The 15,478-nt window shown below is 40.6% G+C and overlaps 1 protein-coding gene across 5 annotated transcripts in view; it reads left to right on the forward strand.

The window, feature by feature from the left end:
- PRKDC (protein kinase, DNA-activated, catalytic subunit) overlaps nucleotides 1–15,478 on the forward strand; it is a 165,401-nt gene that overhangs the window by 65,984 nt on the left and 83,939 nt on the right. For 4 of the 5 annotated variants that reach the window (XM_037892647.2, XM_043539641.1, XM_037892649.2 and 1 more), the window contains 8 exons: nucleotides 1,868–2,026; nucleotides 2,515–2,718; nucleotides 4,757–4,942; nucleotides 8,514–8,618; nucleotides 10,187–10,354; nucleotides 11,235–11,362; nucleotides 13,947–14,154; nucleotides 15,012–15,190. In XM_037892647.2, the coding sequence (XP_037748575.1) occupies nucleotides 1,868–2,026; nucleotides 2,515–2,718; nucleotides 4,757–4,942; nucleotides 8,514–8,618; nucleotides 10,187–10,354; nucleotides 11,235–11,362; nucleotides 13,947–14,154; nucleotides 15,012–15,190 (1,337 nt within the window). The remainder of the gene's footprint in view (nucleotides 1–1,867; nucleotides 2,027–2,514; nucleotides 2,719–4,756; nucleotides 4,943–8,513; nucleotides 8,619–10,186; nucleotides 10,355–11,234; nucleotides 11,363–13,946; nucleotides 14,155–15,011; nucleotides 15,191–15,478) is intronic. The other variant, XM_037892648.2, reaches the window with a different exon arrangement.

A 15,478-nucleotide genomic window follows, 5' to 3' on the forward strand; every position in this document is an offset into this window, starting at 1 on the left:
ATAAATAATATCCTTTTATAGATGAGAATACTCTGGCAGAGAGATTAAGTAACTTGTCCAAGGTAACACTGGAGAGTTGGTGTTGAAACTAGGATCTGAACTCTCGAATTGCTGGTGCTCAGACTATACCACCCCTAAATAAACGCTTTACATTGCACTCAATAAATACCAAACACTGGGGCATGAAAACAATAGAAGAGAGCCGTGAAAAATCCCTTTATCTATGGTTCTGTACAATTGGGTGGTAAATCTGGTAGTGTAGCTAAAAATCTGGCCACATGTGTGTACCTTAATGTTCGAAATGGAGGTTATTTCAAGAAAATATCTGCACTTCAAATGGAGTGGTAGACATTTAATTCCAAAGAGAAGATTAGATTGCAGACAGTAATGGTGGGGAAAAAAGAAGGGGAAGATGTGCTTAATTTTTGACAAAAGTAAAAAAACTTGGTTTATCGTTAAAAGAAGTCCAGGGGAAAGAGTGATTTTTGTGGTTTTGACAATGCAAACAAACTTTTTACTTTTTGAAAACTAGCATGTAAACTTACAAAATGTCAGATAAGAATATATCATTGGTTATGATTCAGTTGTGAAGAAGTGGGTAGAAGAGGGAAAAGGTTTAAAATGCTATCAGAATGAGACAGAAAAGCATCAGCCCCTCTGATGGAGCAGTGTTCAGAAGAGAAATATACAATTGGATTATTGTCTGGGAAAAATATTGAGATAAATGGGAAAAGGTGTCAGAGAAGCACGTATAAGTGTGGTATAGGAGATACGTTATTTGGATGTATTGTTATTAAAATGAAGATTTTGGACATAGTTGCAAATAAAAATTGGTTTCCTTAATTCATGAGTGTTGGCAGGCCTGGCCTTTAAAGAGCAAATCCTTTGTCCAAAAAAATAATCAATATAGGTCATCCTATTAGTACTACATATGTTGTTTTGCAAGAGACCAGAGTTCAAATTGTGAAGAGGTGGGTTATTCAGCTTCTGGAATAGAAGGAGAGCCTCTTTCCTTCCAGTAGGATGCTCCATTGGCTGAACAGATGCAGCCTGAGGGGCCTTGTTTAGACTTTTGAGTCACAGGAAAATAGGATAGAGGGAAGTTGTACAGATCAAACTTAAACCTTTATGGAACCTCCTAGGTATTCCTTGGGCTCCCTGATACCAAGGTTCTGGAATTCATGTCTTAACCAGTCTCTGTCACTATAGGTAAAGGAAAAAAGCAAGATAGGTAGCAGCCATTCAGGATTGACAAAGGCTCTGCTATTTGGTGAGGGATGCCACATTTATAATGTAACAATGTAAATGTTAAATTTTATGGAATTTTTGCCATTAATTTCTCCAAGACCAAGATTTCACCCTATATGTTCAGATAAAAACCTGCGATAGTAGGACAGTATGTTGACTGGTGTCAGTGGTACCCACGGATTATATGGTGCCTCCTTCAGGGCATCTACATTCTCATAAGATTTTCTGAATGTCCATACTAGTATTGCTCATCAACTGTTCAGAATCCCTTAAAGTCCCTCAAAATCCCTTAAAGTCTTGAGTCCAAATTTTGGGTTAGTGAGTAATGATCCCCAAATGGGTATCAGCTCATTCTGAAACCAAATGTTTATTCAGGTGTGGTTTCCAGGAGCATGAATAGGACTGTCTATGTGCAGGGACAATTGTCAGGTCAACAAGCTTGAAAAAACAGAGATCTTTTCCCAGAACCCCTGTGGTGCTCCTGTCACAGAACAGTTTTATGGAGGTTTAATTTATTTATTTTTGGCAGCTAGGCAGAGCAATTTAATGTTTAAATTGTATTTTTCTCCTGCATTTATGAAGACTTACAGTAGAAGTTGTCCCTCTCTACATCCTCTAGGGTTCGGGGCTCCATTTCACAGTTGGCTCTAAGCTTCTTTCAGTTGTTTATAAAAGCATTGCACCAGGAGATGAGAGGAAATCTCTTCCATCATTGGACATCAGCAGCAAGCGACTGGCTGATGGACTCTTGCAGCTGGCCTTTGCTTTTGGTAGCCAGGTAGGAGGATCACCTCTTCTGATGTACTGTCTCCAAGTCCATTTCTGTAGTTCTGGGTTCTGGCATGTTTCCTGTTCTGGTAGTTAATCTTATCTGTGCTGTCTTCAGGAACATTGTAGAAGAAACTGGTCCATTTCTCTGTAACATGTATTTTTTGGGACAGAAAATTATGTATGTATACAGCATGCTGTATTTATAAAGTTCCCTCAACACTTCGAATCCAGAAGCCAGAGTTTGGCCATTGTTGAGTGCTAGCATCAAAGGCAAATCATGGATTCTTTAGTAGGGAAAATATTCTGATAATGTTCGGGGGGGGTGTGTGCTTTTTTCCTTAAGTTTTAATATTTGTTTTTGTGTTTATAAGTATACGTACAACTATTTGAGAAGGTAGCTTTAAAAGAGCTTCTCTTGATTTTGTAGAAGACTAGTGACACTTAGTGATTTCAGTACCTCTGGACTGACCTCTCTTCTTGTGCCAATTCCCACAGTGTGAGGAGCTGGTAAGTCTCCTGTTGAACACAATGGTCCTGTCTGTGCCACTATCAGGAACATCACAGAGGAGTTTGATCAGCTTCTCCCATGGAGAATATTTCTACAGTTTGTTCTCAGAAACCATTAATCGAGAACTGCTGAAAGACCTGGATGTGGCCATACTTCAACTTATGAAATCATCTGTGGACAGCCCCAAAATGGTACTGGACCTTTTTTTCAAAAGGACACAGTCAGTTGAAAATGTCATACCCTCTCTAGTTACAAGAAACATCTACAATAACTGTAAATGAAAGATTAGAGGGTTGGGGGGGGGGGGGGGGTTAAATGTTCTTTTTTCAGTGTTTCACTTTGTTGTGGAGGTTTGTTTTTTTTTTTTTGGGTTGTGTTGATACTCATTGGTTCTGCATACCTCATGCACCATAGCAAGATGGCATAATTCCCATGCACTGCACTCTCACATGCTTCCTCTTCCCCAGGACCCATTAAAGAAAGTCTGCCAATTAAAGAGGGTTTACTGGTAACACAGCAGCCGAGCTGATGTTTCTAAGATTGGGCTCAAGATGCCTGGTAAGGGCTAGGGACAGCAGAAGCCCATGGGAGGTGGGGATCTGTCTTCTTGGCCCAGGCAGGGGTCCAGGGAATGCAGTGACTGAAACCTGAGGAGCGTCGGCCTCTGCCTGGGATCAAGAGGACAGGTGATTCTTCTTTTTTGGGACTCCTTTATAGGTCCCTGGGAAGAATTTAGAAGTTGGGAGGCCTTATTTCAACATTGCTGCTAAAGAGCTCAGCAGAGAGGTATCAGAGCAGAGGAGTCAAGCATGTTTGCCAGTGTTGCTTTTGAACCCACACATACGCTCTCTTGCAGAAAAATTCAGCAAGGAAGAAGACACCCCACTTAAAAATTAATCAAAGGAATTTTAAAAAGTAGTCTGGACATTACATTTAAAAGGTTTTATCTCAGACAGTTTTAAAAATAATCAAGCTGGTGGTATCACTTTAAATTGTTTCCACTGTCATTAAAGCTGATGTAAGCAGCAAAGAAGTGATTTTTTTTTTAAAGCGCTGGCACTTGCATATTGATGATTCTCCAATGTGCTGTGTGTGCAGAGCCATAACAGCTGTTAGTCTGAAAACTGGATCTCTCCTATCTAGTAGATTCCTAAATATTCATATTCACATAGTTGTAGCTGGCAGCAGATGTTCTCCATAACACCTGCTTTTTAAATTCTCTACTTCTTCTGTTTTTGAAAACTTCTTGTGGCTGGTTCATGCGCTACAGGTCAGGGAGGTATGGTCAATTATTTTCCGAAACCACATTCCCTCCTCCTCCTTTGTTAGAACTTGGAGATTTCTTTTTCAGGTTAGTGAGATTTTTCTTTTACAGTCTTTTGTCCTTGCTTTTGAAGATTTGGGAAGAAAAATACCCATAGTTTAACTGTAATATTCTAAATCTGGTGGAATCCAAATATGATGATTATGTAGTCAAAAGTGCAAGTAATCCTTGCACAGTAGGATGCAAAGTTCAAGTATAGTACTGAGTGATTTTGTTTTATACTCTGATCACATAATTTAGAAGAATTCTCTGTTTATTAAAATTGTGATCTCATCCTGTTACATTCTCTGTCTTGGATTGCAAAGCTGAGAGGGAAGAGCAAAAAATGCTTGACTGTTACCATGTATGATACACCTTTATTCTTGGCTTCTCTGTGTACTTGTCAACAGAAATGTGTTTCGATTTTATTTTTAAATGTTACTTCATTTGTATCTTGGGTCCATTCTAGAGACTATTTTAAAATAAGAATTGGAGTTTATTAGGTTACTGTATCTGTCTCACTCAAATATACTCCCTTTTCCCATGTTCACACAAACTTTAATAAACAGAACTGCTGCACCATACATGGAATAAAACAGGAATGAATATGAGAGCAATCTGAAGTGTTTGCTTTTGATCATTAATGCTAGTATGTCCTTATGGAAAATTAATGTTAGCACTACTACGTAATGCATGAAACTAATTCTCACTTGATTAATATTTTAGGCTTGGATTTTCAAAATCACCTAGAGAATTTGGACCCAGTTCCCATTAAAAATAGTGCAAATTGGCTGTCAAAGTCTCCTAAACTAGTGATTCTTATTGTTTGTAATCATCTATCCCAATGACCAAATATCATGATTACATTGAATTAAATGTTACCACCATATGGAATACATGGAATTTTTATTTTGTCTTCATTTCAGGTGGGTACCATCCTGAATGGTATGTTAGATCAAAGCTTTAGAGAGCGTGCTGTACGCAAGCAGCAGGGAATCAAGTTGGTGACTGCAGTACTGAGAAATTGGATGAGACTTGACAGCTGGTGGGCCAAAGATTCTGCTCCAGAGAGCAAAATGGCTGTTTTGACACTGTTGGCTAAAGTTCTGCAGGTATATATTCAGAGGGGTAGCCGTGTTAGTCTGGATCTGTAAAAGCGGCAAAGAATCCTGTGGCACCTTTAGACTAACAGACGTATTGGAGCATGAGCTTTCGTGGGTGAATACCCACTTCGTCGGATGCATATAGTGGAAATTTCCAGAGGCAGGTATAAATATGCAAGCAAGAAACAGGCTAGGGATACCGAGGTTAGTTCAATCGGGGGATGAGACCCTCTTCTAGCAGTTGAGGTGTGAACACCAAGGGAGGAGAAACTGCTTTTGTAGTTGGCGAGCCATTCACAGTCTTTGTTTAATCCTGAGCTGATAGTGTCAAATTTGCAAATGAACTGAAGCTCAGCAGTTTCTCTTTGAAGTCTGGTCCTGAAGTTTTTTTGCTGCAGGATGGCTACCTTTAAATCTGCTATTGTGTGTCCAGGAAGATTGAAGTGTTCTCCTACAGGTTTTTGTATATTGCCATTCCTAATATCTGATTTGTGTCCATTTATCCTTTTACGTAGGGACTGTCCAGTTTGGCCGATGTACATCGCAGAGGGACATTGCTGGCACATGATGGTGTATATTATATTGGTGGATGTGCAGGTGAATGAACCGGTGATGGTGTGGCTGATCTGGTTAGGACCTGTAATGGTGTCGCTGGTGTAGATATGTGGGCAGAGTTGGCACCAAGGTTTGTTGCCTGGATTGGTTCCTGAGTTAGAGTTACTATGGTGCGGTGTGTAGTTGCTGGTGAGAATACGCTTCAGGTTGGCAGGCTGTCTGTGGGCAAGGACTGGCCTACCTCCCAAGGCCTGTGAAAGTGAGGGACTGTTGTCCATGATGGTTTGTAGATCACTGATGATGCGTTGGAGAGGTTTTAGCTGAGGACTGTATGTGATGGCCAGTGGAGTTCTTCTGGTTTCTTTCTTGGGCTTGTCTTGCAGCAGGAGGCTTCTGGGTACACATCTGGCTCTGTTGATCTGTTTCCTTGTTTCCTCATGTGGGTATCGTAGTTTTGAGAATGCTTGGTGAAGATCTTGTACGTGTTGGTCTCTGTCTGAGGGGTTGGAGCAAATGTGGTTGTACCTCAGCTCTTGGCTGTAGACAATGGATCTTGTGGTGTGTCTGGGGTGGATGCTGGAGGCATGAAGGTGGGCATAGCGGTCAGTGGGTTTTCGGTATAAGGTGGTGTTAACGTGACCGTCACTTATTTGCACCGTGGTGTCTAGGAAGTGGACCTCCCGTGTAGATTGGTCCAGGCTGAGGCTGATGGTGGGGTGGAAGCTGTTGAAATCATGGTGGAATTCTTCCAGGGTTTCCTTCCCGCAGGTCCAGATGATGAAGAAGTCATCATTGTAAGGTAGGCAGAGAAGGGGTGTGAGTGGACGAGAGCTGAGGAAGCCTTGTTCCAGGTCAGACATAAAAATGTTGGCATATTGTGGGGCCATGCGGGTGCCCATAACGGTGCCACTGGTCTGGAGGTATATATTGTCACCAAATTTGAAATAATGGTGGGTGAGGATAAAGTTACAGAGCTCAGCAACCACTTGTGCTGTGGCATCATCAGGGATACTGTTCCTGACAGCTTGTATTCCATCTGTGTCTGGGATGTTTGTGTAGAGAGCCTCTACATCCGTGGTGGCTAGGATGGTGTTTTCTGGAAGGTCACCAATGCATTGTAGTTTTCTCAGGAAATCAGTGGTGTCACGGAGATAGCTGGGAGTGCTGGTGGCGTAGGATCTGAGTAGAGAGTCCACAATATCTGGACACTCCTTCAGTGAGTACCAATGCCTGAGATGATGGGGCGTCCAGGGTTTCCGGGTTTGTGGATTTTGGGTAGTAGATAGAATAACCCCTGTCGGGGCTCTAAGGGTATGTTGATTAGTTCTATGGGCTGAAGCGTATTCTCACCAGCAACTACACACCGCACCATAGTAACTCTAACTCAGGAACTAATCCAGGCAACAAACCTTGGTGCCAACTCTGCCCACATATCTACACCAGCGACACCATTACAGGTCCTAACCAGATCAGCCACACCATCACCGGTTCATTCACTTGCACATCCACCAATGTAATATACACCATCATGTGCCAGCAATGTCCCTCTGCGATGTACATCGGCCAAACTGGACAGTCCCTACGTAAAAGGATAAATGGACACAAATCAGATATTAGGAATGGCAATATACAAAAACCTGTAGGAGAACACTTCAATCTTCCTGGACACACAATAGCAGATTTAAAGGTAGCCATCCTGCAGCAAAAAAACTTCAGGACCAGACTTCAAAGAGAAACTGCTGAGCTTCAGTTCATTTGCAAATTTGACACTATCAGCTCAGGATTAAACAAAGACTGTGAATGGCTCGCCAACTACAAAAGCAGTTTCTCCTCCCTTGGTGTTCACACCTCAACTGCTAGAAGAGGGTCTCATCCCCCCTGATTGAACTAACCTCGGTATCCCTAACCTGTTTCTTGCTTGCATATTTATACCTGCCTCTGGAAATTTCCACTATATGCATCCGACGAAGTGGGTATTCACCCACGAAAGCTCATGCTCCAATACGTCTGTTAGTCTATAAGGTGTCACAGGACTCTTTGCTGCTTTTACAGGTATATATTGTGTTTGGTAAAGTTAAAGCCACTTTAACAGCAATCTGTAAGAGCATGCTGCATCTTGGAAAAGTGGCAGTATTAGATTTTGAAGGTTTATTTTAGTTTTTTTGTTTTGTTTTGTTTTTACTTTTATTGCTAGTTGGAGAATTTCAGTGTTCTCTGAATAATGAATACTAAGTATTGTTTTTTTTTTTTTTTTTTTTTAAAAAGGTTTTGGCAGACAGAACTCTTGATTTCACCTTCCCATTTTTACTCCTGTGTCTGATGTTTTAGCTCCCCATCTCCTTCATAACTAGAGTTGCCAATGGAAGGAGTCATCTTTGGGAAGCAAGCAACCTCTGACGAGGTACTGCCTGTCTCGTTGGTAGCCAGACAGTTGTTTTTGGAGTGGTTGTCCCCAGACCAAATCATTTCAGAAAACTATTCTGTTTGGAAGAACTTCAACTTCTTTGCCTCTCCATTCCCTCACTTATTTGAGACATTCTTCCTCAGCTCACATCTTGAAGACAGAGCTTTTTTGACAACTTGTAAACCCATGCAAAATATCTAGGAAAAGAATCAGGATGACCTCCCCTATTTTCTTTTCTTTATATTCATTCTGTGGCTTGAGGTTTATTACTGGAAGGTGTGTTTGAAAATATATGAAGTGGATTATCCTAATGGCTTAGCTGGTAATAGTGCAGTAATCATAGGAGACCTAGCTTTGGGAAGGGGCTTAATACTGTTTTTCACTGGCCAGAAAAGGTCACAACATGTGATTCCCAACATTGTGATGGGTGGGAACTTTTGGATCCATGCTAAGAACACATGTAAAACCTAAACCCTCATCATATGCATGTCTGCTGAAATAAATTCCAGAAATGAATGATGCTTCTGAAACTCTGAACAAAAATCATGGAAACTGTTTAACACAGAGATTCTTTTTATATATTAAATATTTTTATGTTTTAATTATTTTTTCTCTCTCCAGATTGACTCCTCAGTGTCTTTTAATACAAATCATGAGGCTTTCTCTGCTGTTTTTAGTACATATACCAGCCTACTTACTGATCGCAATTTAGGTCTAAATCTAAAGGTAAGTTGTATTTTGTTTTCCCCCAAGTTTGAATGCTAACTCTACTCATGGATTAAAAACCAGTTTTAATTGGGTTACGTCACTAAGGGTACCTTTCTCTTGCTTTTCATAGTAACGTAACAAATTTCCTTTTCTTCCTTACCCTCCCATAGATCAGCAAGCTAAAAATCACAAGTTAATGTCATCGTTTTTATTTTTTTATTTTTACATTTTTCTCAATCTTCCTTCTTTTTCCTTCTCTTTTTGATCATGTAGTTTTAGGAAAAGTCAATAATATGGAGATATAGATGTAGTTATAAACTCACTTAAAAACGTAAGAGGAATATAGCTTGATCAGGGATGTCATTTCACTTTTGAGCACTATCTGTAGGGATTGAACCTGGGACCTTTGTGTATAGAAGCATTAGCTTCCTATTGCTTGAGCTAAATACCAAACTCATAAACTTCTATATGTAGTCTTAGACACTAAAGCGGGGACAAAGAACCACACTGTGTTAGTATGGGGTACAAAAGATGCTGGACTGAGAGCCCTGGCAACTGAAGTTCTCTGCCTGCAGAAGAAACACAGTATGGTTACTGCCAATGTTCCCTCTAATTTTTTACATCCATGCGCGGAATGAATTTTGTTATGTGCACCAATATGGAGGTGGTGTGTGGTGGGGCTGAGGAGTTCGGAGTGTGGGAGGGGGCTCAGGGCTGGGGCAGAAGGTTGGGGTGTGGGGGTCAGGGGTCTGGGGTGGGGCCGGGGATGAGGAGTTTGGGGTGCAGAATGGGGCCCAGGGCTGGGGCAGAGGGCTGGGATGCGGGCTTGAGGACTTTGGCTGGGGGTGAGGGCTCTGGGGTGGGGCTGAGAGGTTCAGGGTGCGGGAGGGATCTCAGGGCTGGAGCAGAGGTTGGGGTGCAGGGGTGAGGGCTCGAGCGTGGGGGGTGGGCCGGGGATGAGGGATTTGGGGTGCAGGTTGCCCCAGAGCTGCAGTGGGGAAAGAGGAGTTCCCCCACCCCTCTCTCTCCACCGGCAGCAGGTCCGGGGGAGAAGCACCTCTCCCCGCCAGCAGCTCTGCATGCCCCAACTTTCTCCTCTCCAGGCCCCTATAGCTGCGCACCTGCCAGCCACACAGCTTAGAAGGAACTTAGCTTACTGCCCTGCTAATGTGAGTCTGCCCTGAATTAGGCAGACTGCTCTGGTGATTGCCTGTTTGTTCATATTCAATTGAACTTGGACTTTTTGCTGTAGCTACCAAGAAGGGTATCAGTTAGTGCATTAGTAGTGGTGTTTTTCAGTGCTAGTAGACACTTGTTAACTAGAAAATGGACTGAGACTTATTCGTTGTGTACATCAACCATGAAATATCCTTTGGAGGATAATTTTTGGTCATCTCTGACCAGGGCTTGATTTTGGACCAGCAGCTTAAAAGATGGAAGGCTACGTATTAATTAACTACCAACCACCTGAGCTCTGCACTTATCTAACTCTGCTACTGAGGAGTAACTTGTAGTTTTTTCAATCTGATACATAGCTGGAGGATGAAAAAGTTTTTCTAATTTGAAATAACCTCTAATTACTTCAGAGTCAAGCAGTGATTATTCTTCCATTCTTCACTAATCTGACTGGAGAAAGGCTTAGTGAGCTTAAGGATGCTCTTGACCAACTTGTGGCTTTCAATTTCCCCATGAAGTCTGATGAGTTTCCCAAGGGAACCTTGAGGTACAATAACTATGTGGACTGCACTAAAAAGGTCAGTACTTGAGTATGTTTAAAGTGTATAATTAAAAACATAAGTGAATTTGTATGCAGAATCCATGTAGTTTATCAGTATGTTTGTCATCTTTGAGATGACAGGATTGTTTCCTCTAAATCCTAATGTAGTTCATCAGTTTATCTTAATTTAGTTCTGGTAGTTGATGATTCCAAACATCAGAAATTAGGAATATAAATACAAGGTCCAGTTCTGCAGACCTTTACCCTTGTGAACAATCCTTATTCATACAAGTAGTCCTATTGACCTCTGTGGGATGACTCTCAGGAGTAAGGTTTAAATTTAAAGGATAGGGCGCATGGTAATTCAATCTGAAGAAAAGTCATATTTAAGGTAAAACAGTTATCAGATTTTCTTTAAGAATATGTTGTGTCTGTGTTAGGGTAGAGCTAAATTGTATTCTCCATGGTCTAGATTGTGACTATTGAACCACATCCTTTTATAGGGGAGGTGCAGTGCGGAAAGGATCAACGGAGAGGCACAGTCTCTTCTCAGGCTTCTTCCACACATGGTAGTGAGCATTTTGTCCATCTATCCATGAAGTGGAGCAAATTGCTGTTCCCAGTGTAGTAGTTCCATCCATGGCCCAACCCCCAAAGTGCAGGAAACAGACAGAATTCTCTTGAATTAAGAGGGCTCTCTGACAGCAGCCACATCCCCCTACTTCTCAAAGGAAGAGGCTTTCTTTATATGTGGTGATTTATTTTTTGTGTGTGTGGAAGATTCTCTTTCCTGACAAATGAAAGTGTATGCAATAAAAATATTCTCTTGAGCATGGTCCAGCAGCATGATAGGATACCAGATCCGATGGACCATTGGTTTGATCCAGTATGGGCAACTTTTGTATTCTTTTTTCCAGCTTCTAGATGCACTAGAATTATCTCAGAGTCCAATGTTGTTACAATTGATGACAGAAATCCTCTGTAGGGACCACAGACACTTTATGGAGCACTTGTTTCAAACCAGTTTCAAAAGAATTTCCAGAAGGTGAGCTTGGGCTGTCATTTTTTGTTTTTCTGTGAAGCTTTACCTTGCCAATAGGTGCTTGACAGTAATCAAGTCCTGTTATGCAGATCGTTATGGTTATGAGCATTATATTTCCAGCTGTACTTTTGAAGAAACTTGTCAGTTTCTTCCTGATCTCTCTTGAGCAATACCATCTCCTCCTGAAATTCTCCCGAAACATTTTGACCAATATTTCTCGTAAAAAACAAGTAAATGTGGTTCTGATTTCCAGATGACACTTCATGTATCTGGAAAAGTTTTGCAAAGCCTTCACAGCTCAGTCTCTTCAAAAAAAAAAAAAAAAAAAAAAAGATTCAAATCAAGATAATAATCTTGGAAAACATGCACCCGGGGATGTTCAGTTGATCTTCCAATTGTATATTTAATGGAGTTAACCTTTTCCATAAGTAACTATCATGAAGACAACTAATAATTACTTCGTGCAAATTTATGGGGAATGAATATTACCAGGACAGTAAGACAGAATCATTTACAAAAAAAAATGGTATTCAGAAAAGTGTTTTAAGATTATATCCTCATTGAGAGTGTTAAGGTTTCCTGACTTGAAGTCTTCGTTTATGTCCAGATTTCAGTTTTGTATGTTTAGTTTTATGTAATTATCCAGGATAACAGCCAATATGTGGCAAAACTACATCACTGACAAGCCCAAATTTACCATGCCAATAGGTGCTGAGCAGTAATCCAGTCCTTCTCTTTTCCTTCCTCTTTGGAGATCAAGTGTGTCTCTTCAGTTGTCCAGAAAGCAAGAGACTGAACGAAGCATGGCTACAACCCAGCTGACTCTTGAAAAGCTGTCCTTTTCAAAGAGTTCTAGTTTTCTGTCTTTGTGAATGATTTGGTGGGTGCTTGAATGGCCTCGATTTTATTTTTTATTTGCTATTTGCTTATTACTACATTTCTAGGTGATGTTCTGTACACATTATTAAAGATATAATTGAGTTTTTAATATACACAGAGGACCAGATTCTAAACACCTAGATGTTCAATACTGATAGCTATGCGTATCTTGAAAAATCTGATACTGTGCTTTTGCATAGTTAGGTCACCAAAGTATGTTTGGGCAGCTAACCCTCATTCCCAGGGATCAGACTCCGGTATTTTAGCCCTCTTTACACTTGTGATTGATGCTAATGCCATTGCTTACTTGCAGGCTGCTTGTGAAAATTAAGCAAAACTGGACAGGAGAATATAAATCCTGTTAAATATTTCTAAGAATTGTATATTGTGGTGGAATCTCCATCCTTAGAGGTTTTTAAGGCCCGGCTTGACAAAGCCCTGTTTGGGATGATTTAGTTGGGGTTGGTCCTGCTTTGGGGGGTTGGACTAGATGACCTCCTGAGGTCTCTTTCAACCCCAATCTTCTGTGTTTCTATATAACAAGCTTCTTATATCTAGGCTATTGGGTATTGGTTTCCTAGATATAGGGTTTTAATGGTTTGGTGTTTCAAGTGCTCATGTGTGCAAGTACTATTTTGAATTTATTTAATGGTCTTTGTCCTGAAAGCTCCCAAAACACTTGAAAAATTACATATGGACAAGAATTGTCATCTACCACTGAAATGCAGCTGTCTTTTGGGGTGAAATATGGCCTCCATTTAACAGCACACAGCAGCATTGCGCTATTGTTTCATAGGAAGTGAAGAAAAGCATGGCATATATTGACAATACGGGGCGGGGGGGAGATCATGTAGACAGAATGTAATTATCCAATCTTGAAAATGAGCTAAGATGCTGGGCCTAATACTGTTCTGTAGAGTGCTGTAGAATCTTTCATGACCACAATTGGTCTAGAGTTGGACCTCTCATTTATAAACCATCAGATAGCACCTCCACTAACCCAATGCCTTCAAATGGCATGCTGTGTTGCTGGATTAACGAAGACTCAAAAAATACACCTACACTCCACACTTCTTTATGGTGTCATATAGAGTACATACACAGCTCCCCTTCCTGCCCCCACACAGCGTGGGTACAAATAGCGGTGTAGATAGTGAGGCACTGCTTAGGCAATTAAAGACAGGCTTGGATGTACCTGGTATGTACCTGGGTATATACTCTGTGACTCTCTCTACAGCCAAAGCAGAGCTTCCCCAATCTGCAGTGCTATTTTTCCAGCCTTTGTCCACCACAGGGATAGATTCTGGGCAGGGTGAGGCAATGGGAAGGTGCTGAAGCCTTTTCCTGTTTTCTCACCCTGCCAGAGCCTTTCACTGACACATGTAGCTACACACCGCAGTGTGGACACAGCCTTTTTAATGAGGAATATACATGTACCCTACATGCTGCCAACAGTGACATGCAGTGTAGATGTAGCCAAAGAGCAGAATGCCACTTACCAAATGACAAAAACTGCTTCCTGCAACACCTGGGTATTGTAGGTCTTCTACCCCAGTGCTGATGACCTTGTTTACCATGTGAGATCCGCTGAGATGACAACCCAAATTGATATGACTGCTCAAGAGAATCAAAAAGTAAATGTGGAGTTGAAAATTTAAATGGAAATTTGGTAAAGGAGTGGTTCACCTAAAATTCTCATCCTGCTTAGGAGTAGCTGTGAAAAACAAGTTGTGCTGTTAGACACCGTGCACAAAATGTTCCAGAGCGAAGCCCTTCTTTCAAATGCCACTCGACAAGCCTTCGTGGATCGCTCTTTCCTCACCCTCTTGTTGCACTGCAGCTTGGATGCACTGAAAGAATTCTTCAGCAAGATTGTATTAGAAGCCATGGATACACTGAAAACCAGATTTACAAAGGTGAGCTTCATTTTTCTTTAAGGTTGTAAGAAATCCTCTAAAATGCCAGTATTGTTCCATGATATGTTACAGATTATATTTTCTTAACTATAAATACAACATTCAAATAATGTCTTCTCTCTGATATAAAAAGTTACAGATGCAGGTTATATTTCAGGGTTTTCTTTTTGCTGCAGTGGGATTGCCATAAAATCTAAAGCTGTGGGTTTTTGAGCACTAATGATGATTAGTGTCCTAGACATATTGTCTGATAAATATTTTAAATAATGTTTGTACTTACGTAATATATTTCAACCAAAGATCTGAGTGATTTACAAATCTTTAAGTAAGACTCCCAACACCCCTGTGAGGTAAGGAAGTACTATTCTCCCCATTTTACAGATGGGGATATGGGCACAGAGGTTGTGACTTGTCCAGGGTTGTATGAGATATCTGTGGTGCAAATGAAATAGAACCTAGTTCTTCTGTTTCCTAATCTTCTATTTCTGCATTTTTGTTCCTTCACTACTGTGTACTGGTACTGCATTTTTTTCAAAACCTTAGAGCTATGTTTTGGATGATGATTGTTGAATATTGCATGCACTCTATAAATATGGTTATGGAATCTTCAAAGAAATATTTTATGAGTGAATCTTAAATGTCAATTTTTAAATTTACAATTTAATTTTATTCTCATGAAAAGTAGTTAGTGGCTGGATGTTTATTTTTACCATCATACAGTGAGACTTTTGATATGGAATTTTAGTTTTAGGATATGGAAAGCGAGTTTACTCTAGTTTCTACTGAGTAGCTTTTGGAGATACATTGCAAGGACAAAGGCTAGGTGATCTTTTCCTCTGTACATGTTTTGTTTTTAGTCAAATGAATCTGCTTTTGATACACAAGTCACCAAGAAAATGGGGTATTACAAGATTCTGGAAGTGATGTACTCCCGTCTCTCAAAAGAGGATATTTACTCCAAGGATTCTAGAATTAACCAAGCTTACCAGGGATCCACAAATGTAGAAGGAAATGAACTTACCAAGACACTAATAAAGTAAGGCTTTCTCATTGTTCCATAAACTTGTTTGCTACCCATTTGTCTGAGTGCCAGATATTTTTTATAAATACGCAGTTTAAACCAAAAGTTCATATCCAAGGAAAAATTTAATTTGAAAACTGAGTTTTGGTTTAAACCACAGTATCAAGTGTTGAATTGAATTTATGCCTGGATGTGAGGATGTCCAAATATAGAAACTGGAGTACTTTTCTGTCAGAGTAGGTACCACTTTTTTCATGGGTGTGTTTGTGACGGTTGGGGGTTTTGTTTGGTTTGTTTTTTAAT

This window comes from Chelonia mydas, chromosome 2, assembly GCF_015237465.2.
Source record: "Chelonia mydas isolate rCheMyd1 chromosome 2, rCheMyd1.pri.v2, whole genome shotgun sequence".
NCBI lineage: Eukaryota > Metazoa > Chordata > Testudines > Cheloniidae > Chelonia > Chelonia mydas.